We start from the raw sequence: 25,302 nt of genomic DNA, 5'->3' as shown, positions 1-25,302 counted from the left end.
TGTTTGAATTCCTCCTCTTTTAATATCGTTTGTATGAAAAAAATAGTTACATTCAGAAATTCAAAATTAAGTATTAATTAAAGGTGACAGTCTAATGGAAAAGGACTTTAACTTGCAAACTAGTTGTCTCATGTTCGAATCTCATAGTATCACAGTAGTGTATGTGTAAAAAACCTACTCTTTCTCTAGTTTAGACTATCGCTTATATTTAAATAATTTTTTTTTAAAAAAAAAAGTGGCAGTCCCTATCTCATATTTAATGAGCACAGAAACTATTAACCAAGGATTGTCAAAAAGTTTCGACCAAAAAAAAATAGGACTAGTCAAAAAGTTGGCCTCTGAGATACAAAGGGCGCCACCGGGAACCTAATAAAACACAAACAAAAGTCTCAATTTGGGCCCTCCCTAACACACAAAGTCTTCAACTAATCTTAGCCTCAAGACTTTGATGGACTCAAAAGCATCACAAGTCTTCTTCGAAGTCTCCCTTAGAGAAGAATCTTCAGAAACTGCAAACACCAATCAAATGAATGGAAGAATAATGTTACTTTTATCACATTTATTTATCACATCTTTATACCATCTTATGTGGCAGTTGAGGTGGACAGTCACATTAATTAAAATAATTTTATATATATATTTTTTTTTTATGATTTATTCTAGTGTTTGTTTTTCTAATTGTTTTAATTAAAATACACTTCATTGATTTAATTGATACTAGTCTTTCTGCACGCGCTTCCGTGCATGCGAGAGGTTTTTTTTTAAAAAAAAATTAAATTTATTTTAGAATTAAAAAAGATAATGGATATTTGTGTTCCATAAAAATAGAACCCATTATCTGAATTTTCTTTTAATTTTAATTTTTTTAATACGAAAAATTGTGAATTTACCATATTATCCTCATTTAATTAATAATTTCAATTCTTAATGTTTGCATTAACCAAGGGCATTTTTTGGTATTTTGAATGTTTCACCATTCTCTGCCTTTTACTTTATATATATAGATGACATATAACATGAACATGCCACATCATGTAATATAGAAATGTAGAATAGAATTGCAGTATAGTGGGTGGCTATGTGAAGGAATTGTTGAATATTGAGAACCAGACATTTTCAATTAAAATTCCACTTTAAAGCCCATTCTAGCATAAGATGAGGGCTGGCTCATGGGCCCAACAGTAATTGAACGGTGATTGTGCAAAACCACTCAAATCATTTGAATTGGTTTAGCTTACGAAAATTGGGACGTTCATGACACGTTTGGTGGGGCTCGTTATAACCATTTACCATAGCATAATTGAGACAAGCCCCTTTCACGTGCGTGTGTGCCAATTGGATTTTTTTTTTTTTTTTTTTGGTTCTTATTTTAATTTTCTATCTTTTATAATTTTAATATATATCTGAAATGCTTGATTGTCTCCTAATGTTATGGGCAGCTGCAGATGATGTTGTTTTACATTCTTTTACTTTTTATTTAATTTAATTCAAACCGATTATAATTTGTAATGATTGTAATGTACTAATTTATTCTTATTTAATAAAACGTTTTTGTGTTTTAACATTTTCATTAATCAAGGTTAATACGGAAATTTTGAACGTTTAACTTTTAAGGCATTCTGGCTTGAGCACACCCTCAATCCTCATCAAACTGATTTACATATTTATCGAAACAAGAAATTTTATGTGCACATATGCTACTCTTGTCATATTTGTAAACTACATTCTCATACCATTTTATGTGGCAGATGAAGTGGATAGTCACATCTGTTCAACTTATGTGTCACATAAGATGGTATGAGAATATGGTATACAAATATGGTAAGAGTAGCATGACTTTTAAAAAGCTTATTAAATGAATGAGTTTTGCATACTTTTAAGGCTAATTGTTAATAGTAAAAGTCTTGCCAATTTACTATTGACTTTTATTAATTTTATGAAAGTATTTAAGAATTAATCAACTCTATGAAAATCACTCATTTTAAAAAAGTCCTTATAAGTATGACTTGGATACACCCCCTAAATTTATATAATCCATGATAATGAAACTAGAAACAAGAGAAAATTTTAGGTGTAATTAAATGTATATAAATTTGTGTTTATTTCTTATAACGTGATTTGTCAAAGAATGAAAATATAGGTCTTAAATGTAATACAAATCTTTTATCTTTTCCCAAGTAATTTGTGAAAATAAAATAAAATATTAATAATCAATTACTAGTAGATGCTTCACAACAAAAGGATGCTCTACTCCAAATTACGTAATCAATTAATAACATATAATTGCACAATCTTTCTTTCTTTTTGGCTTTTTAAATCAAGAGGGTTGTAGGATGAATTTAAACTCTAATTCTAGTGGAAGGATAAATGTCCTTATTATACCAGTAAGTATATATGACTTTGTTTGGTGGCTCGATATGCATTGAACTATTTCAATTAAATTTGACAGTGTCATGATCGTTGTTTGGTGAACATATTGTGTCTTATAAGTTCCATTGAGATAAACAAGAGTCATAAGAACTTGCTTGAAATCAATTCGAACTTAGCGCTGATTGAGCCACCAAACAAGTCCATAGAACTATAATTAAGCTCCCACATTGCATATGCATGTTGAGCATCCTATGCAAAATGGTTCCTAATATCAACTGTAAATTAAAATTAGAAACTGCCGTAATTCTTGACCCCGCGGAATAGTAAACACCTAACATGAAAGAAAGATGCCAGACAGGAAAACATATACGCACTGCCCTAGAACCACACGGATTCAACAGAGCAAGCAAGCAACTACCAACACCCATCAATAATATTATAGTCCAGTACTCATCAAGGAAAATAATTATGCTAATGTTACACTAATTGTCTTCATTATCTACACGTGCGCAGTGAGCCAATTTCAAATGTCAAAAGGGTCAAATAAACAACAAAGTTCATGATCGGAAGTCGGAACGAAACTTTTTTAAAGGAGAACCAAGAAACCTTGAAACCCATGAAGGAAAAGCATGTACTGCAGAAATATTTGAACGAATGAAGAAGCTGGAAACTGCAGGGAAGCAACAATATTGTTGCTAACAGAAGCATTTACATATTTTACGCTTCATGGTTTATAAATTTACCTACTTTATTACAAAACAAAAACAAAAACAAACAAAAAAACTTGAATTCTGGAAATGCACACTTCTCCTTTGAGAGTAGCAATCCCAAAAAGTGTCGGTAGCTAGCAACAATGTTTGTTCTTTAAAAAGTAAAACTGCTCGTCCTATAAACAATGCAGACGAAAGTGCTAATGTAAAGTCTAAATGTGAATTTATACCTTATGTTTGTAGGAATCAATCTACAGTACTTAGTACATTCTCGATATTAAAAAGATTATCGGCCGAATATCTAGAATTTAATTTATCAGGTATTGTAATACCAAAACAATCTTTTCCCTAATTATCAATTCAGTTCTGAATTTTCTCGCCGGTAGAGGGCGAGAGAGGGGTTCAAGCGAACTTCCTGGGGAAAATCATAGACTGTAAAGTTGATCCTCAGGAGAAATCCATCTGATTATACATACTAAAACCTAACACGATGCCATATCTAAACGAAATCACACTGATCATCATACAATCATCTAGACAAATGCATTAACAAACACAATAAAATCATGTGATATATAATTGGATAGATGTAGCCATAAGTGCCTCAAATTCATTACATTCCAGCTATCATTACAAACAAATGAGTGAAATGAGATGGAGAAGCCAGAACAGATCGGTATAGAAGATCTAATTACGTATCTAAACAAATGAATCCCAAAGGAGAGCAGTAGAGAGAAAAAAAAATGCAGCAAATTAAAGCAGAAGCAGCTAGCATCTCATTACAAAGTGAAAAATTCAAGATCCCATTTAAATACATGAACCAAATTCTTCAGATCACTTCCATGTATATATACTTTCCCATGAACTTTTCACCCATGAAGACGATGACCCTCCACCACTTCAACCATCTTATTCCTTCTCCATGACCTCCTTTAGATTCATAAAAGTTAGAAGAGCCACAAACAAAAAAAGGGTAGTTGGTATATGAAAATCTTAGATTCTAGGAGTAAGAAAATATAGAATTACTGTGGAATTTACCAAAAAGAAGGTACATGAGAAAACTATAACTAGAATTGCCTGGCTCCATCCTGTCTGCCTCTAAAACGTTCTATCAAGGAATGGTGTTGAGTTGGTTTCTCTCTACACAAACCAAGAAGAGATGAGTTACATTAATTGATCTGCTACCACTCTTCATTCTTCTTGGGATTGTTTGACAGTGACCTCTGATTCCCCAATGGAATGTCTTCAACTGTAGGGTACCTCTTCATTTGTAGGGGCAGTTTGGCCAGTGCACTTGACATATTGGAAAATGGCAATGGAAATGAGTGGTTGAGAAACAAGTGCTTCTTGTCTTCAATGTCTTGAGCCATTTCTGATGACTTTGCTTGCCCAGCAGCTGGACCCCACCACTTATTCCTTCTCTTCCTTCCTTTCTTTTTCTCTTTTTCAGAGAGAGAGAGAGAGAGAGAGAGGAGGCTGTGAATGAATGAAAGAAGACGGAGAGAGAGAGATGGGGTTATATAGACTGGGCCCAGATAGAAGATGAAGCATTTGTCTTTGGCCAAGCGGCTAAATTTGGCAAGCCATTTGGATTTATGGACGTTTGGGTGGCCGGTGAAACGCCCTTTTCAACTTACCCTTTGGTCCGTTTTCTGGTAAGATAGGAAGTGTTCCCTTTCTTGGTATTTAATTATTCCCAAAGTCACACTATGCTGCCCCAACGATTCATGCATTTTCCATGCAACTTTAATTAAACTCATCAAGTTGCCAAAAAAGTAAGTCTTGAGGAGGGGAGATAATAATTGAACTTTTCACTTTAAAGGAGATGGATGTGAACATTCATTGAGTCATGTTTCACAATATTTGTTAGTATTATCTACAACTATTTTTTCACATGAAAAAACTTATCATCTTGAGATACATTGCTAATCATTTTTAACAATGGTGTAACCACTAATAACATGTGTATTGCATTTATCATGAAATGTTAACTATATGGTCTAAAATCAATACGCGTAACATGTTGAGAAGAAAGATAATGTTACACTATGGTCAAAAGTGATGAGTGAAGTTACTATCTTTACACATGTTTACCACAATTAGGGATTCCTAAGATTGTAGCTTCTAGATGTTCTTTGTGTTGAAACATTCATAGAGTTTTTCTTTTTACAATTCAAGAAAGTGAAATGACAGGAATCCAACTCTTACTTAACGTGTTATGATAAATATTCAACGAGTTAAATTTAAAGTCTAACAAGTCTAGAAAGAGCGAAAAACATCTTATAATGCATTTAGATGGCATAATTAATAAGTGAGACATTCTGAATTCACATTGGTGAAATAGTTAAGGAGAGACACATCCATTATATCAGCTTGATGATCATGATTCATGATTCATGACAATGAAAGGGTGGTGGTGTTGTGCCTTAAACGTCAATGATTCTCTACCAACATTTTCAAACAAACATCACAGCGTTCTCCACAATATAAGACACCTAAAGCGACGTCCTGCTGTTTTCTAGAAGCTCATTATTTTTTTAGTGCTTCTTAGTGCCTCCGACTCCTCCCCATTAAAACAAAAGGACCGACAAAATAGTTCACAGCCTTGTGCTCCCATTTAGTCCTTTACCATCGTAACTTTTTTTATTTATTATAGTATAAGTAATGGTTTAAACTATATAGGAGAGGAATTTTATACACACACATAAAATCATGATGTCGTGGAGATTCAAATATGAGACCTCTGGTCTTTTACCATTCATCTTAATTACATCTTAGGCTAGTCATTTTTATTTACTTGGGTACTTAAAAATTAAGGTAAAAAAGGATGGGCCATTGTCCTCTTTCTGATTCCTATCAAGGAGCACAGGAAGACAAATGCAAAAGATATATGCATATATAAGTATCTTTCAACTTCTTTCCTCTTTTTTATTTCTTTTCCGGGTCTTCCATTCATTTTGTTTTTCCGAGAAGCTAAACATTTGTCACCTGGCCAAAGGGGCCCAAGAAGAATAGTAAACTATTAACCTAATTGGCCTAAACTTATTAAAAGCCACCATAGGCTGGACTGGTCTGGTATGTCCACAACATTTCAAGAGTGAGTTTCATCCTTGGGTTGGTTGGCAATAAGGGCAGGCTTACTAAGGATAGGCCCCAACCTAAATGTGAGGCGTCTTCAGGGGTGTCTTATTTGTTGGGTTTAAGAAACTGGTAGATTCGCCTCTATCTGTGTCATATCTGTGATTAACCTCTATCTGTGATTTGGTGGCAAACGAAGTGACCAAGCGTGCTGTGCGATTCTCTTCAGCCTTTTGTGTTGTTTTTGCTTTCAACCCGTTTATGGTGTTGATCAATATCTCTTCTAGTTTTTACATGTAAGAGCCTCTAGTGCTTGATATACATTTTCTCCTCCTACCACTAGCGGCTATTTTTCGGCACCTTCCCTTCACCACCATCTTCAGCGCCTTGACCACACGAGGGTCTCCTCTCCTTGGTGACTTTTATGTAGTTGAGGTTGCTTTTAAAGTGCTAATGTCACTTATTGCTTGGATTATGGTAGTGCTTTTTGTAGCTTTGGTGGCTTGTCCACCACCATTTTCTGTCTCGAGCATTGGTTACTGGTTCCTCTCCGGTGGATGTGGGCTTGTGTTGATTATGCTGCTGTTTGGTTATGGGTGGTGTGGCATTTCCCTGTTCTATTTTCACTGCTTTTTGTGTGCACTTTGCTTTTCTGGGCTTTATGTCATCTTCAAGTTTTATGATGTAGTAGGTTTTATGCCTTCTTGTGCTACAATTCGTCGAATTTCTTTGTGGAGCTCACTTTGTTGTAACCGGCTTTTGTCTTCTATCTAATAAAATTTGATTCCGACCGAAAAAAAAATTGGTAGATTTGATTTTTCCATCTCTAATTTGATTCAATGGTTAAGAAATAGGGCATTTAAAGACCTTTTATAGAATGAATCCTCCAATATGACAATATGACATTGACAATATCGCTTTTAAAAAAAACAAATTGGACTACATTATAATAAAAAGCATTTTCTTTAACCTCAACAACGTTTGTTTCGCAATCTTATATCTTAAAGAAAGTAAAATAATTTGAAAGTTACCATTTTCAAAAGAGTATATTACACACTTAGATGCAACCCTTGAATTTAAAGAGGTACGTTTTCTTGGCCAAAGTCTAATCATCACCTCAAATTTGAACAAATGACAGATGAACACATAATTCGGTGTTTTTAACCTTACTCTTAATTAAACCTTGTACTTTCGAAGTTGGTACAAGTTCATTGGAATTTTGACAGTTTATTCTTAATTAAATGAGTCAAGTTAAATCGACACAAACTGCCACCATGAAATTCCTGTTTTCTGTGGCATATGATATGTGCAAAAAGAAAAGAGGAAATTGCCGCTTGTGCAAAAGAATTGTATATATTGCCTTCGTTCGTCCCTTGTGGAAACTTAGCATCAGAAAGTCAGAAAGTTCGGATCATCAAACATATTATTGGGTTTTGGGAACTTGGGATAAGATTAGTTTCCATTTTCCACACTTCCCAATTTCTCTGCGAAGCTTTTAACGTCATCATCATCAACCTCCCCATCTCTCTCTCTCTCTCTCTCTCTCTCCCTCTTTTCATTTATTTATCGCCGATCAGATCAAATTCTAAAAATACACGATGCAGCCTAGCTCGGGAGAAAACGTGAATCAACGGATTGCTAGAATCTCCGCTCATCTCGACCCTCCAAATCTCCACATGGAGAACACTGCCAGTGTCAGCCGCTTGAATTGCCGCGCCAAGGGCGCCGCCGCTGGTTTCAGAGTAGCCGTACTCGGAGCAGCAGGCGGCATAGGACAGCCTCTCGCCATGCTGATGAAGATGAACCCGTTGGTCTCCGTTCTCCATCTGTACGACGTCGTGAACACCCCTGGCGTCACCTCCGATATCAGCCACATGGACACCGGCGCCGTTGTAAGTTCCCAAATTTCAATTTCGTTGGTTCATTCATTACAATTCCCAAATTTCTGAATTTGTAAAAATTTCAAAGATTGTGTGATTGGATTTGTAGGTGCGTGGATTTTTGGGGCAGCAGCAGCTGGAGGAAGCGCTGACCGGAGTGGATTTGGTGATCATTCCCGCCGGCGTGCCCCGAAAACCAGGCATGACAAGGGACGATTTGTTCAACATCAATGCCGGAATCGTCAGGACGCTTAGTGAAGCAATCGCTAAGTGCTGTCCAAACGCCATTGTCAACGTGATTAGCAACCCTGTGAACTCCACTGTTCCCATTGCAGCTGAAGTTTTCAAAAAAGCTGGCACCTTTGATCCTAAGAAGCTATTGGGTGTCACCATGCTTGATGTTGTTAGAGCCAATACTTTTGTGGTATGCATTTGGTAAAATTTTCTCAGGTTTCATTACTACCCAATTGGTCATCTTGGTTATAATTCATGAGTTTGTGATTTTGTTGCAGGCAGAGGTTCTGGGGCTTGATCCTAGGGACGTTAATGTGCCTGTTGTTGGGGGTCATGCAGGGGTTACAATTTTGCCTCTTTTGTCTCAGGTTGAGGACAGCTTGTTTTTAGATTCTCAATCATGTGTGCGTTGGTATAGAGTTGAGTTAAATTCATTGTTGTTATTGTTTTATGCAGGTTAAGCCTCCATGCTCTTTCACCCCAAAAGAAGTTGATTACCTAACAGATCGCATTCAGAATGGTGGAACTGAGGTTGTTGAGGTGAGTAACCAGTGCTTGTTTTGTTGAGTTGTTGCTGCATATTGCACTCTTATTTGTTTATTAAATTGTTGTCTTTCTAAGAATTTCAAAGAATGGTTTGAAAGAAAATAATGTGAGAAATTAGTTATGATCTTGCACCAGACAGTGTGGAAAAAAATTTAAAGTTCTGTGCAGTACGCTGAAGGCTGATACAGCAAAAAAGTAGCTATATGAAAAAACCTTCCATTATTTATGTAGTTACCTTCCTGTTTGTTCAGATGCTATACAATTAATCAAATGAGCATTAGGTGCTGACTCTTTCTATGTCGAGTACCTTCTTGGTTTTATAATTATAGAAATGTGCAAATCAGGGTATGGAAGATAGATTATACAAATGACAGTGTAAGATAGGGGTGCTTGGTGTCACAGGCTTGCTCTTGTGAAGAGATTACTTCAAAATTAAAATTTTTGTAATGGTTGCAGGATATTGATTACTTTTGCTATTTCTTCAGAGTTTGTAGGCGTAGATTCCTGAAGTAGTCATTTGATATTAGGCAAGGAACGGGTTGTATAGTTTTTAGGCTTTTGGCAATCTCTTGGGCTTGATAGTAGCGCGGCACCCTGCTTTTTTGGCTTTAGGCTACCATCTCTGCTCAACACTGTAACCTTCTTTAACACTATGCTTAAGTTTGATGTGTCTTCTGTATCACGATTGAATCTTAGAAAGTTAGTTCAAAGAATAGTGCCTAGCTTCAAAACTCTTTGCCATCTTATGCTCCATCTTGACATTGTTTCAGGCCAAAGCTGGAGCTGGTTCTGCAACATTATCAATGGTTAGTCATAAAAGTTAGTTTTCATAAGTTCTATGTTTTTCCCATTATTTCTTCATAAATCCTTGTTTTCTAGCTGTTTTGACTTTCGACCTGCTTAAATCTTACAGTAAGTGAAAATTGCAGGCATATGCTGCTGTTAAATTTGCAGATGCATGCCTCCGTGGCTTGCGAGGAGATGCCAGCGTTGTCGAATGTGCATTCGTGGCTTCTCAGGCATGTTACTATCATCATTTCATTTGGCGTTGTCTGAACAAGTTTATCTAAAATCATAAACTGGTTTCTATTGTATTTGACCTAACAAGGCACACATGCGTGTTGTAGGTGACTGAACTTCCCTTCTTTGCATCCAAGGTACGGCTTGGCCGGACTGGAGTTGAGGAAATATACCCTCTTGGCCCCCTGAATGAGTACGAGAGGTCTGTAATTTTACCTGTTTTGAACCCTCCCTTGCAAATTGCCTTATCTTATTTCTCTACACGAGACAAGTTTGACATTTTTCCAAGTATACAAAACAGGGCTGGCTTGGAGAGGGCAAAGAAAGAATTAGAATCAAGCATTCAGAAGGGGGTTTCTTTCGTCAGAAAATGAAGAGGTGCTGGTGACAACTTTATGTTGGAGATAAAGCCATGTTAGATGGTCCATTAATTTCTCAGGATCACAGAGATTAAAAAAAATAAACGGTGGGTAACCAGATGCAAGCTGGGGCTCTTTACAACTCCTTGATGTAGGGCATGACACAAGGTTCTTGAGTTGTGTGGCATAGCTTGTATGGTTCTGGAATTTATTTTATTTTCATTTTAATTTACGTTTTATTTTTATTTTATGGCTGATCACTGATCATGTTTGGACGTTAGGCTGAGATTAATTACACATGGACTCTGTAAATAAGCTTGGGCATAGCTGAAGGTTCTATAACAATCAAAATTCTGGAATAAGATGGACAGTAAAAACGGAGGCCCAAATGAGATCAAAATCTCTATGTAAAAGAAGATGGATTAAAAATTGGAGGATCATTCCAATATCTCATTTGACTCTGCCATCAACAAAATGCCATCCACGGAGTTCTCCTTCATATCTCGCATCTTCTCCATCTATAATCTTCGCCTTTCTACTATTTTTCTTCTCCCTCCTATGCATATCTAAATATTACCACAATTACACCGCCAAGAAGCGAGGGCCGCCGGAAGCACCCGGTGCATGGGCCGCCGGAAGCACCCGGTGCATGGCCCCTAATCGGACACCTTCCTTATTTAGGAGGGCCGCGACCTCCCCGCAAAAGCTTGGGTAACATGGCTGAGAAGTACAGGCCAATCTTCACAGTCAAGCTGGGCATGCACGGAGCTCCAACGTTCATGCAATTGCATATAGTTATTTGATTATGTAAATTTCCATTTGTGTGTAAAATCTTTCGTTGTTTAGTTGAATTCTAGTCATTGGACTTTAGTTAAGAAAAAATAAGTTCAAAGGGGGAAAGCCAAATTCTCAATTAGGATTGAAAATGTACCCGTGAATATAGTAGAAAACGTATGAGTTTACAATATAAAATCATACTAATCACCGGCCTTTTACCTGCCCTTGTGTTTGCTTGCACTTAAAAAAAAAAAATCCTACTAATCCACTACAGAAATGACATCTTTTATAGTGAATATTATGAAGAAATGATTACACACCAAACCAAACTGCCATTTGAAAAGAGCAAGGAATACTAATGTTGTCCTCAACTTATCATACGATAGAGATTGATCATGAAAGCAATCGGAAGGGTTTTTTTTTTTTTTTTTTTGCTGCTATCTTTCTTCTTTCTCCATAAACTCCTACATGTTAGGAAAAACCAGTAAATAATTATGTTAAATGATCACTAAAATTAATGTAGTAACAAATCAAAACTGTTTAAATAAAATAACATAATAACATATATATATATATAAAACATCAGTATAAAAAATAAATAAAAACAAGGAAGTGTAAGTAGACAAAAGATAAGTGAAAAAATCAGCTCCCTTATATAACTAGAGTCTTACATGTTAGTAATGCCTTAAAGATAGAATTTTGCATATTTTCAATGCTTGAATTTCAATAGACGGATATGAAAAAGTGGGACAAAAAGCATTGCATTTGCTTTCAAACTCCAACACCACCTCCCCTTTTTCCTACGAAAAAAATATTTAAAAAAAAAAAAAAAAGTTTACCTAATGTATTGGCAAAGTCAAACGATGTACCAAAACTTCCATAATTAGTTACCAAATCCATTTATTAGCAAAGGCAGACAGTGGATCAAAACTTCCATTATCCTTTTGTTCGGTCCCTCCAAGAATAAATATTTGTTTCCATTGCCGCTCTGCTCTGCCCAAGAGATCTTGTGTATCTTTGTGCAAAACTTTAAACTCTTGATGCTTTCACGTTATAATTGTATAACATCAAATTATTAGAAACTTGGTGATAATTAATAGTTATGGTTTAATCATAGATGATCAATAATGTACCCCTCAAAAAGATATTCCAATAATACGAATACGATCGGGTGCGGGGCACGGCACTATTTCTTTCTCTTCTCTCTCTCTCCCCCTAGCATTTTCCATATAAATAACATACAGTTGTGCAAGGTTACTATTCCCATATCTCTTTTGACTCTGCCATCAAGAAACTGCCAGCCATGGAGTTCTCTCTTTCATATATCACATCTTCTTCTCCATCTATCATCTTTGCTTTTCTACTATTTCTCTTCTCTCTCCTATGCATATCTAAATATTACCAAACTAACATAGCCAAGAAGAGAGCACCTCCGGAAGCACCCGGCGCATGGCCCATAATCGGACACCTTCCCTATATAGGAGGGCCACGGCCTCCCCACATAAGCTTGGGCAACATGGCTGACAAGTACGGACCAATCTTCACAATCAAGCTAGGCGTGCACCGAGCTCTTGTTGTAAGCAACTGGGAAATAGCCAAAGAGTTCTTCACCACCAATGACAAAAACTTTGCCACCCGCCCTAAATTTTTGGCTGCAGAGATCATGGGCTATGACTATGCCATGTTTGGTTTTAGTCCCTACGGCCCTTATTGGCGGCAGATGCGCAAGATAGCAACCGTGGAGCTCCTCTCAAACCATCGGTTGGAGTTGCTCAAGCGCGTGCGTGAATATGAGATTCAAACTTGTACAAAACATATATATGATTTGTGGGAGGAAAACAAAGGTAGGTCAGAGAAAGTGTTGGTGGAGATGAATAGGTGGTTTGGAGACGTGACTTTGAACGTCATGTTCAGGATGGTTGTGGGGAAACGATTTCTTGGGGCAAAAACAAAGCAAGAGGAGGAAGAGAACGAGAGGTGTCGAAAGGGGTTGAGGGATTTTTTCAAATTGGGGGGTGAGTTTGTGATCTCGGATGCACTTCCGTTTCTTAGGTGGCTAGATTTGGGTGGGTTTGAGAAGGCCATGAAGAAGACGTCTAAAGATCTTGACGTTGCCCTTCAAGGATGGTTGGAAGAGCATAAGCAAAAAAGAAGTCATTGTGGGAATGCAAAGGCTGAGCATGACTTCATGGACATGATGCTTTCTGTTTTCGATGAGATAAATGCAAAGGACATTCCAGCTTCTACTAGTACATCTGCTGATACAATCAACAAAGCTACTTGTCTGGTATATACGGGGTTTCATTTATTTATTTATTTTAGTAAATTTGGCTTACACCTTTCAAATTCAACTTACCTTACCTACAATTCTTCACTTTTTGTTCCTATAAATAATACCCAATTTTTATAAGTATCCATGACTAGGATCCAACTCATCAAATGACCTTATTAATCTCAATTTTTGATTTATTATAGTTTTTTTATTGCAAAAATACCCATATTTATATTTCAAATTTATTGTGGTGATTCGGTCTAAAAATTTTGTCTACAATTAATTATCCGTTTTATTATTAAAATTCATCAATACAGTCAACAATGTGTTGGCCGAAAAAGGCAGTTTTCCTTATTGCCTTTTTGAAATTTTGTTCCATCTTTTCCTGATAATATACCTATATTTTATTTAAATAATATATCTATATATTTATATGTATATATTTATATGGGATATTTGTATAAATGTCACATGAACTTATACTTCAGTTTCAATTTGTCACCTTAAAAAAAAAATTAAGTGAAATGTCACCTAAGTTTTCAAAATTTATGATTTGTCACATGACTTTAACATCATCCAATTTTTCATCCATTTTGAAGGGTATTTTAGTCTTTCCAAGCAAAAGGGTTTACATAGCTTTATATTTAAATTATATAAAAAAGAGGGTTTACATATTGGAAAGACTAAAACGCCCCTTTAAAATGGATGGAAAATTGGATTATATTAAAGTCAGGTGACAAATCATGGATTTTGAAAACTTAAGGTGACATGTTGCTTAAATTTTTCTTTAAGGTGACAAATTGAAATTGATGTATAAGTTCAAGTGACATTTCTACAAAAATCCCTATTTATATTTATCTTTTTCATAGGTACATTATTGGATATGTAATTTACAGATTATTGGATATGTGCTGGGGTTAATATTGTTTAATTAATGTCATTGTCATGTGCTTAATTTGCAGGCTCTTATTTTAGGAGGAACAGACACCACAACAGTGACATTAACATGGGCTCTTTCTTTACTATTGAACAACCGTGAAGCCTTATGGAAGGCTCAACATGAATTAGACATGCATGTTGGTCGGGAAAGGCAAGTGAAGGAAACAGATGTACAAAACCTAGTTTATCTCCAAGCCATTGTCAAAGAGACCATGCGACTATATCCAGCTGCACCACTTTCTGTTCCACATGAATGCATGGAAGATTGTACCGTGGCGAGCAATCATGTAAAGGCCGGGACGCGCCTTCTAGTCAATCTTTCCAAGATTCAGCGAGATCCAAATGTTTGGGTCGACCCTGACCAATTCCAACCAGAAAGATTTCTTACAACTCACAAGGATTTTGATGTTCGAGGCCAGAATTTTGAGTTCATGCCATTTGGAAGTGGTAGGAGAATATGCCCCGGAATTTCTCTGGCTCTTCAAGTTGTACAACTTACGCTGGCTCATTTGTTACATGGGTTTGAAATTGCAACTCCATCAGGTTCAGATGAACCAATTGATATGGGTGAAACGCTTGGAATAACCAACATGAAGGCCACCCCAGTTGAGGTTCTTCTCACCCCACGCCTTCGTGCTCATCTTTATGAATGTGTCGATTAGAGATGATAGGGGAAATATATTGTAGGTTGGCTTTGTAATTTACTCAAGAATATTGGTTATTCCTTGCTTCGATATTTCTTCATTATCATTAATGCTATTCACTACTACAGTTTACTCTTTGTGCGACGAACAAAAAAACGTCGCGCAAAGGCTCATTTTGTCGCACTAACTTCAGCGCGACAAACAATTCGTCGCGCATTTTCCGTCGCGCGAAGATCGTGAAGAAAGCCTTTGCGCGACGAGGTATAACAATTCGTCGCGCAAAACTGTGCGACGGGTAAACCATCGTTGCACCAACGGTATGGAGACGAAACAACTGTTCGTCGCATAAAATTTACGCGATGATCAATTATTCGTCGCACATATATTTGCGCAACGACTAGAATTGCGCAACGAAAACAAATTCGTCGCGCAAAACGTGTTCAGGAGACGTAGATGTTCGCCGCAGAACCATTCGCGCAATGAGAAAGCCTTCGTCGCTCATATATTTGCGCGACGAAAATCTCTGTCGTCGCACCAGAGAAGATGCGCGACGAAACAGTTCGTCGCGCAAAACATGTTTGCGAGACGTATGCATTCGTCGCGCAAGAATTAGAAGTAATAAAAAAGTTGATTTTTATAATTTTTTTTGTTACATGTGGGTTTGCGCGACGAAATATTTACCGTCGCGCAAACATAATAGTACAATTTTTTTTTATATTTTATATATTTTTTATATTTTATTTTAAATAAAACTGGTTTTTTTTTATTGATTAAACAATGAAATTGCAATAAAAATAAATTAGAATAAAATTTTGTTATAAAATAAAATAGATGTATTACAAATAAAATAAATACACTAATCAAATAATGAATCAAAATCAACCGAGTCGTCGCCAGTATGCGGCTCGGAGGTCGGGGCGTTCACCGGGGCAGTGGTCTGGTGGGGATGCCCGGGATGGACGGGCTCATCTTGTAATTTTGTAATTTCCTCAAGAATATTGGTTATTCCTTGCTTCGATATTTCTTCATTATCATTAATGCTATTTAGACACACAAAATTGACTATTTAGTAATGCTATTTAGACACACAAAAATAACCATATTAAACTTACCAACGTACTTATGCAGTAGCTGATATAATCATAACATGTCAATTAATAAATATTGATGTGTGAGTTCTATATTTATTTTATTTATTTATTTCTCGAAGTAACCACTGCTTAAAACCAAACAATGAGTAGTACATTAAAACTCACACCAATGGACTGGTAGTTGGATTGGGACAATCTTTTGGTGTGCTTTTTAAATTCAAGTTCCTATGATATACGTGTGTGTGAATGACCCCTTCCTCTTCCTAACTTAACTTTTCTTGAAAAAAAACCCACTGACCATTGGTTCCTTGTAGGGGTGGGCACGGTTCGGTTTGGACCGATTTTTGCCTCAACTTAGAACCGATCCGATACTATTCATCCGGTTTGGTTCAGTTTAGTTTTAATAAAAAAAATTTCAAAAACTATCCGGTTCGGTTTGAACCAGTTTCGGTCCGGTTCCGATTCTGGTTTGGTTTTAAACCGGATTATAAAAATTATTTTTTAATACAATTCTCAACTGAAATATTATTTTTTTACTTGAAAATTAACAAATTATTCAATTTCATATAAAAAATAAATATTAAAGTGAGAAAAGAGAGATATTTTGACATCGAACTTGGATAAATATTAAGTTTTTTTTAGTGAAATTAAAAATATAGCATTAAATATAAATATATATTGAAATTATATATTTTTTTAGTTTTACCGGTTCGGTTTGGCCCGGTTCGATTTTTGAAGACATGGAATCGGATTCAAAACCGGTCCAAACCTGTCCGGTTCGATTTTTGACTTTTTAGTCAACTCGATTTTTTTCGGTTTGATTCGGCTCGAATTTCCGGTTCGCCGGTTTGAGTGCCCACCCCTAGTTCCTTGTTCTTTTGTTTTGTTTAGAACTTGGCTCATTAAAAAGATGAAAGCCCATCTACATAGGTCCAGTTTTTTCATATTAGTAGATGAGGCCCACAAAAAAGCTGAACTGGGTCATGTTGAAGGGAGCCCAGATCCGATAGGGCTGGCCTGGTTTTTCTGCTATGGGTCTGATCTTGGACTTGAATATTATAAAACAATACACTCAGATGAACAATCAAACACTGATTTCAAAATACAGAGAGAGACAGAGATGCTTGAATAAAATTAAACGAAACCTTTTTTTTTTCTTTTTCATTTAAAAAAGAAAAAAGCAAAGCATAGACATGGTGCAATCAGTGCGGACCCGACTTTTAACATGATATGATAGATATTAAACCCATTTGAACTACCCAAAAAAAAAAACACAATAAAAATATTATAGGCCAATAGACCCAGGCCTGGCTGTTGGGCAGGGCCGGTCCCAATTACTGCTGCTGGTCAATGCCAGATTTTCTGATTTTCATGAGGATCCAAATTTTGGACTTCATTTTTCAACACTGAACCAACTACTTCTTCTTAATTAAAGTACTTTATAAGTCATTCAACATGCTTAACCATGATTAACATATGAGATTGTATTTACAACAGAAACTTAACCATAATTAATACGTATAACACGTGAAATGGATGAGTTAAATGATAATCACGCGTCGTGGTTAAAGGTGGTGAGCAAAATTAAACTTTTCGGATAATCAAGTAATATGGAAGACTAACCACCACTAAAGTTTAATGGGATACAAATCCATGCCCTTTCAAGCAAAATTGATCAAAGAAGACAAAGGAACGTTAGTGGAAAGTGCGATGTTCTTGTTTTGTTGGTTGGTGGATTGCATAAAGAACATAATGAAATAGGATGCCATTACCATGCATCATGCATGTACTTGAAATCTTGAATTTTTGACCCCCCCGACTGATAGGGCAAAACCAGCGGTACATATATATCCAAAGATTGGTTGAACAATTATGAAGAATAAGGGCCCGTGAGGCAATTGCATTATTAAAGCAGGAACAACCCTTTTCTCAATTCTCAGTTTTGTGACCCTACCAAACCTTATATATGTCGGCATATCCTTGGAAAACATCTATCAAGTTGCGTATTTTTTTGACAATTCTCTTTTACTAGCTAATCACAACATTCTAACATGCACTGTGTATCAATCAAGTTCAAGCCCACGCCCGTTCTCAAATAATTTGATTCTAAATCGTAAAACGATAAACGCTAAATAGCTCATACTTTCGTAAACCTATGACATTTTGTGATAAAAACCCGAAATAAAATGCTTGTTATTAAAACTTAAAAGTTAAATCTCGTTCAATGAAGTGAAGAACATTATTGTCATTGGATAAAATCGTCGTCATCGCCACTGTTAATATAATATCGCATGTAGACTTTCTGCTAGAATAATTTAACAGCAACTTTATGGTAAAAATAAAACAAACCTAAAGGCCAGAAAATTTGCAGTGCCTTTTACAGCTTTGTTTTCTGCTGCGTAGATTGGATTTTTCAAATGTTATGGAGATGGAGTGCAGGACTGACGTCTGGACCCTTTTGCTTTTTACGACATCCATCAACCCTCGTGTCTCCATCATTTGCATTGATGCTAGGTTAAATAGTAAACTGGGTTCTGATATCCTATCATTGGTTACACGTGATTTCAATGCAATCACAAATTCTTGTTTGACTGGTCTAAAACCTAATGCTCTATTTATTTATTTATTTCGTTTGACAACAAGATCATTTTTCTTCTTGTAAGAGGACAACAAGAAGATCACGAAAAATAATTAATGCCTCTAAGATTTCTATGTCAAGTATGTTTTTAGTACTTTAAATAATTTTTTTAAGATTAAGGATGATATTTATCAACAAAAAAAGAAGATTAAGGATGAATAATAATTTCAATAGATTTATACACTTTTAAACTGTACATGCTTTAAGATTAGCCGTTATCAATATTTGAGATGAACACACAATGAAGCAATGCTTTTTTCTTTTCTTTTTTTTTTTTTTAAAAAAAATTCAGGAAAAAAATATGACATGGACACTTAGAATTGCAAACCTCTTGATTATGATTGCTACCTCTACGAGTAAAACTTCCAAGTGATTAACATGTTTCATATTTTTTTCTTTTTATCTATCTCATCACATAATTAGAGAGAAAAATGTATGAAACATGTGTTACATGACTCCTTTGCTTGTTTTAGAAGAAGAAGAAGAAGAAGAAACGTAAAGCTGAGCATATATATGGAAACTTAAACACATCTCAACGTTTTATGCAGTGGCACTGTGGCAAGTACTGTGTTCTTACAAACCACGGAAAACTAGGTCGACAGCTCAAAATTCAAATGAGTTCAGTACACAATCAAAAGAGGGTTGAAATTACCATCTAGTTCTATTTATTTAACAATTAACTTTAATTAAATTCTGTGAATTTTTAAGAATTCATTAGGTCATTGTGAAATAAGTCTCAAGTATAAGAGTAAATACTCTTTTTTTTTTGTGTAAAAATCACTTCATTAATATTGCACACCAAAAAAAATAATAAATAAATATTCTTAATCACTCGGAGTACAAACTCCTTGTGCGTCAAATTTACTTTGAGTAATTTTAAACTGTGACTTGCGCAGTAGAGCACCAAATGTCGTTTTAGGAATTTATCTTGAGGATTGAGAGATCTGTCAAGTTGACAATTGTAACAGCAAGAATTCACCTCAGAGCTGAGGACCATATAGATGACATTGAATGAAGTCAAAGAAGCAGATTGAGCGGGCAACATTAATAAATTAGAGATAGACACCATAGATGAAGGAATTGAACTATCTTACCTACATCGTGGACTTGCAGTTCCCTCCTTCTCAATTCAATTACTGCTTTTATTGCTCATACCAAATCCTCCGCCCAGATCAGATCAGCCCTGTCTTTGAAAACTGTATTTCCTATCCATCCACTCATAGAAATTGTTGTTAAAAGCAGAAATTTTTTAAATTTATTGTTGTCGTGTTTGCATGCAGTCAACCACTAATATCCCCTCCACTAACACAAACCAACCTTTAAGTCAACTAATTATGAATCTTAATTAATTGATCTTCATCTAGTTAATGCGATTGTGGCACTGCAGGGAGCACAGAAAATTCTCTTAATTAAATGGGGCCGTGCCATGCACACTCAATCAACAGAAATTCATGATGATTAAAACGCATCACCAAGACAACTCAAAAAATTTGATGTAAAGCTAATTGTTAAATTCTTTTCTCTCTCTTTTTTTCAAATGGAAGTAATTGTGAGGAGAGATGAGGGTCCATGAAATCATGCTTGAGAAAACAAGGAAAATGGGAGACAGACAGAGACAAATTAACTAATTCCATTTGCGTTGCATTTAATTACTCAATTTGTCTTAGCATTGCAAAAAGCTAGCAAAAGACAAATATATAGTGGAAGAAGCAGATTCGAATATGAGAATCTAAGACTAAATAAAGGATATTTTGTAGTTCTGGGTTTTTTTACAACAAGGAGACAGATTGATTTGCCTAGACATATTAAAGAAAAGGTAGGCCTTAGGTGGAGTCCCATGCTCAATAGATTTTTCTGCAAAGTTGTTTGTCAGTTTGGGGCCAAACTGTCTCTCCTCTCCCCCTCAACTTTAACTCTACCTGTTCTTCTGCATATATTTTTTGCCTACACTACACGTACGTTTGAAAATCCCACACGATTAAATGGTAGCTGGAAACCCATTAATTGATCTCCACAAGCTTGTTGTCCTCTATATTCGGTGTTTTCTGAATATAATTTTTCTGATATTTTTACAAATAAATCCTCAAAATTATCGTCAACAGCAACAGGAGGCTGTAATTTTCTTAGTTAGGCATTCCGAACGACCAGTCCATTTGTATTATATATATATATGCTTGAGTTGAGCTTGACAGTTGACACCAAACCCTTTTTTTTTTTAGTGTGTTTTGTTCAATTATTTTGGGCACTGAGATTCTGAGTACATATATTTATATGATGCGAGTGTGGGCAGGTGAAAGTGGATTAGGTTTGATCATTTAGGTCTTTCAGCTTTTAACCTACCAATTAATTATAAATCAATTACGTATCAACGGGTTAAACCCTAAACCCTATGATTAAGATCAGATCCCCAACAGATGTGTGGAAAAGTCTAGAAAATTAAAGATGTCTCTATCTGATTGTTCACTAAGCTAAATACTTAGACAAGACGGTACACATCCATGACCATGATCCATGATCCATGCATTAAAGTTCTAATATATAATTACATCCCAGTCAAAAAAGAAGTACCACAGTATATTCTAAACTGAAAACTAGATCCAAAGTCAAATGAATTAAATATTATATATATATATATATATATATTATCAGGTTTGAAACTATTGTCTTTTTTTCTTTTCTTTTCCTTAATCTATATGAGAATTAATTTTCAATCCTTCCATCTAACTATACATACTTTTAATTTATACATGCAAAAGATTTGCACTCACCACCACCACCGTACGTGATTTATGCCTATGATAGAGAGACGTGATCTATGATCTTGACTATAATAATTTCTTGAGACATCGTACGTCTTCATTAATATCATAGACATCTCAAAACCATATACAATTATTCATAATCAATGCATTATTTCTTCGTAATCAAAAGAAAAAAGAGTTGAAAGTGAAGTCTAATTTGATTGGTTAAATTAGTTTGAGTTTCAATAAGCCTACTGTAGACTGATTGATTTGCATCTGAACCGATGAATCATACTTGCAATATTTGCGGATATTAGTGGATAAATTCTTCCCAGGTAAAAAGAAATAGTTGCATTTGAAAGGTAAATTTATTTATTTTACTCGAGGTTCAAACTCTGGTAAAGATTGGACATGCCAGTGAGAAAGCACGCCGCATGCAAAATCAATCAAATCTTAATTACTGGGGTTCGTCAGTAAATTTTTAGAAAAGAAAAAGGAAAAAAAAATGTGTTTATTGAGTTGGATTGTCAAATCAAGAACAATACCGAGGTGGCATCTTTAGTTTGATTTGTACGTTATGAGAGACTATGAGATGAGGAAAAGAACAGATAATACAACGAAGTGCGCCAAATAAAACGTGAGCTTTTTTGTCACCTTCCTCAGAAAGAAAAGCAAAGAGCACAATCAATCACTCAAATTCATCACAATTTCGGCTTTAGATTATGTGAAATGATTCGAATATCAGAATTGAGATTAATTTTGTTGGAAAATTACTCGAGATATAAAACAAAACCATTGTTTAATAATATCTTTTTTTTGTTTGAAAGTTACATGATTGACCCATTTTAGGTTATTTGACCAACCAATCCCTATTTAAATAAATAATTCTCTTAAGTTTTTTTTTTAAAAAAATACAAAATTAGCATCTCTGCATGTGCTTCTGCACCTGTGAGTGACTTTTTTTTTTAAATTGTTAAATTTATTTTAGAATTAAAAAAGATAATGAGTAGTTGTGTTTCATAAAAATAGAATCTATTATCTGATTTTTCTTTTAATTTTTTTAATATAAAAAAATATGAATTTATCATATTATTCTCACTTAATTAATAATTTCAATTCTTAATATTTATATTAACTAAAAATAATTTCAAATATTTTAAATATTTTATTATTTTCTATCTTTTGCTTTTTATATATATATAGATCAACAAACTAACAAAAGGTATTCAAAATAATTCTCTTTAGTTGGTACCGAAAGTTATTCAAAATTTTGAATAAAGTGTTGAAGGATCACATGTCAACTGAGAAATTCTAAAATGACCGTACATAGCCATACTCGAAGTGACATATGATATGTGGAGTGAAGGTAGAGATTTTACATCAAATCAAATGACATAACAAAAAATAATTTTACATTTTATTTAGGTTTATTTACACTAATGCCCTTAAAATTACGATTAAATTTTATTTTGTTCTCCCAAATTTAAAGTGGTTCACTTACCTTGTTTGACCGTGGTTTGGTGATCCACTTTATTCTTTGTTATCAACTCCGTCTAAACATATGTTAAATATGATAACATGGCATAGGTGCTTTTGTAATTTCGTACTCATGAATCATTATTCACAATTAGGGGTGATGTGGCAAGTGGAGACCACTTCTACATAGATAAAAATATTATTAAAACTAGAAAATTAAGTAAAATAGTAATAAAATACCATTAAAAAAATACAAAATTAGTGAAATACCCATTCCTAGACATGAAACTATAAATATACCCTATACTATTTAAAGTATAGAAACACACCCAAAATAAACCCAAAAATCGACAGCTGTAGATTTTTTAAATTTAACAGCAATGTTGAATTATTGTTTTGCCCTTTTGCCCAAAATAAACCCAGCTCCAAGGCTCAATTAAGATAAACGGCGATTGCTCCTTCAAAATCTAGGAGCTGGTCTGTGAGAAATCGACGAGCTGCCGATTTCACTAACCTCCCCGTCGGAGCCGCATCTCTAATTTTCATTGCTTTCTAGATCTCTCACTTGCTTTCTCATAGATCTTGCAGCTATTTCCAAATCTCATAGCTCAATCTCTCGCATCTTAGTCATAGGCAAGGTCATTTTACAACTCAAGAAGTGGACTCGGGTCCTGATCTATGAGGCCGACTCTTTCCTCCACCGACAATGATGGGTTGCAGAGGCCTTTTCTCTGTTCGGTGAGATCATCGAATCGAAGATCATCAACGACCGTGAGATCGAGAGGTCCAGGGGCTTCGGCTTCGTCACTTTCAACCACGAGAAGGCCATAAGGGACGCGATCGAAGGCATAAACGGCTAGAACCTTGACGGCCGTAACTTAACCGTCAATGAGGCCCAATCTCGTGGAAGCGACGGTGGTGGTGGTGGTAACGGAGGTTATAGCCGCGGAGGATATGGCGGCGTTGGCTACTGAGGTGGCGGTCATCGTGAAGGCGTTGGGGATAGCGTCTCGATGACGATTCGGTTTAGGCCACTTAGGTAATTTGTATTTGATATTCATTTGAGTTTTGAATTGTGATTTTAATTTTTTGTTGTTTATAATTTGGATTGATTTTAGATTCAGTTTGGTTGTGAATTTAATCTTGTGTTTTGGTTTGAGCTGTGGTTAAAAATCTGTGATATTGAATTGGGTTTTCATATTAATTGAGGTACCCTTTTTGAGTTGAATCTGAGTATATTCGTGCTGGAGGGTTGGGTTAGTAGTTTGAATTTCTGAGTTGGATTAGGCTTAGCTTAGTTGAATTAAATATATTTTTTATTCAAGGATTTGAGTATATTCGTCCTTTTGCCTTTGCGATGATTTCTGGTGAAACTTTGGACAATTAGAGGTCGTTTCTGCACAGGATATCGGATGTATTACTGGGTTTTTTTTGAGTTTTTTTGTATGAAATGGTATTAACAATGTTTTCTATGAAATGGTAGTAACAATGTTTTCTATGAAATTGTATTAACAATGTACTTCTATGACATGATATTAACAATGTACGTCTATGACATGGTATTAACAATGTATTTCTATGAAATGGTATTAACAATGGTTTATTGTATGAAATGGTATTAACAATGTTCTATTTGTATGAAATGGTATTAACAATGTTCTATTTGTATGAAATGGTATTAACAATATCTTTTTGTAAGAAATGGTATTAAAAATATATATATTTTTTGGTATGAAATGGTATTAACAATGTTTTTGTATGAAATGGTATTAACAATGTTTTCCTATGAAATGGTATTAACAATGTACTTCTATGACATGGTTTGCAGAGGTTCGATGGAGAAGAAAGGGTCGTAGGGGCATGCCCTTGGTTTTCGTTTTTTTTATAAATAAAAAAAATAAAAATCTGGATTGGGCTTGTTTTAGGTTTTTTTTGGGTTTTTTGTATTGGGCTTCTTTTAAGTTAGTTAGTGGCAGTCATGTAATTTATAGAAATTCAACACTCATTTTGTATGTAGTAAATGATTTTTGGGTATGTTTCTAAAGTGTATTTCATGTAGGGTTTTTTTATAATTTCAGCCTCTATTTTGGGTATATCACTAAAGCTCTCTAAAAAAAAACTCTCCTCTCCCCACTTCCCACCCACCCATGAGCCACCCCTGTAAGCAAACCCAGCCACCTCCTCCGCCTTGTTCAACCCCAACCATGCACCACACCACAACCACCACCCACACCGATAAAACCATGAAATGCACCTTCAATTGTCATACTTTCTTCAATTCTTGCTACCTATGTCAACCACTCAAACTACGAACCAATGCTTTCCACCAACATTCAAAATCCACAACTCCAACCCAAAATCAAACACATCCAGATCTCGACCAAACAAATAACCAAAGACAAATTGAACAAAATTCTAAAATTAATTCCAATATTAATTCCTAAAGAAACTCCTCATTAGCTCGGAGTAGTCTCTTCTAGTTCTGGGAAATCTCGAGTTTGGCTTCATGATAGTTAATAGCCTGGTC

The 25,302-nt window shown here is 35.2% G+C and overlaps 2 protein-coding genes and 1 long non-coding RNA gene across 3 annotated transcripts; 2 read left to right on the top strand and 1 right to left on the bottom strand.

Moving 5' to 3' along the window:
* Positions 3,633-4,691, bottom strand: LOC109949834. The gene is made up of 2 exons (XR_002272144.1): positions 4,119-4,691; positions 3,633-4,010 (listed from the first exon to the last, which is right to left on the bottom strand). It is a non-coding gene; the product is annotated as an uncharacterized LOC109949834 (long non-coding RNA).
* LOC18773149 (malate dehydrogenase, glyoxysomal) lies at positions 7,450-10,559 on the top strand. The gene is made up of 8 exons (XM_007205365.2): positions 7,450-8,050; positions 8,148-8,462; positions 8,551-8,640; positions 8,729-8,812; positions 9,589-9,624; positions 9,748-9,837; positions 9,946-10,040; positions 10,140-10,559. Exons 1-8 carry the CDS (start codon positions 7,757-7,759, stop codon positions 10,210-10,212), a joined length of 1,077 nt encoding a protein of 358 aa, XP_007205427.1. The 5' UTR covers positions 7,450-7,756; the 3' UTR covers positions 10,213-10,559.
* On the top strand, positions 10,662-14,932 carry LOC18775300 (cytochrome P450 CYP82D47). Its single transcript, XM_007207846.2, has 2 exons — positions 10,662-13,261; positions 14,209-14,932. Exons 1-2 carry the CDS (start codon positions 12,278-12,280, stop codon positions 14,845-14,847), a joined length of 1,623 nt encoding a protein of 540 aa, XP_007207908.2. The 5' UTR covers positions 10,662-12,277; the 3' UTR covers positions 14,848-14,932.

Source organism: Prunus persica, chromosome G6 (genome assembly GCF_000346465.2).
Source record: "Prunus persica cultivar Lovell chromosome G6, Prunus_persica_NCBIv2, whole genome shotgun sequence".
Taxonomy (NCBI): Eukaryota; Viridiplantae; Streptophyta; class Magnoliopsida; order Rosales; family Rosaceae; genus Prunus; species Prunus persica.
Note: the sequence above shows the minus strand (reverse complement) of the source record. Positions and strands in the feature narration are given on the sequence as shown.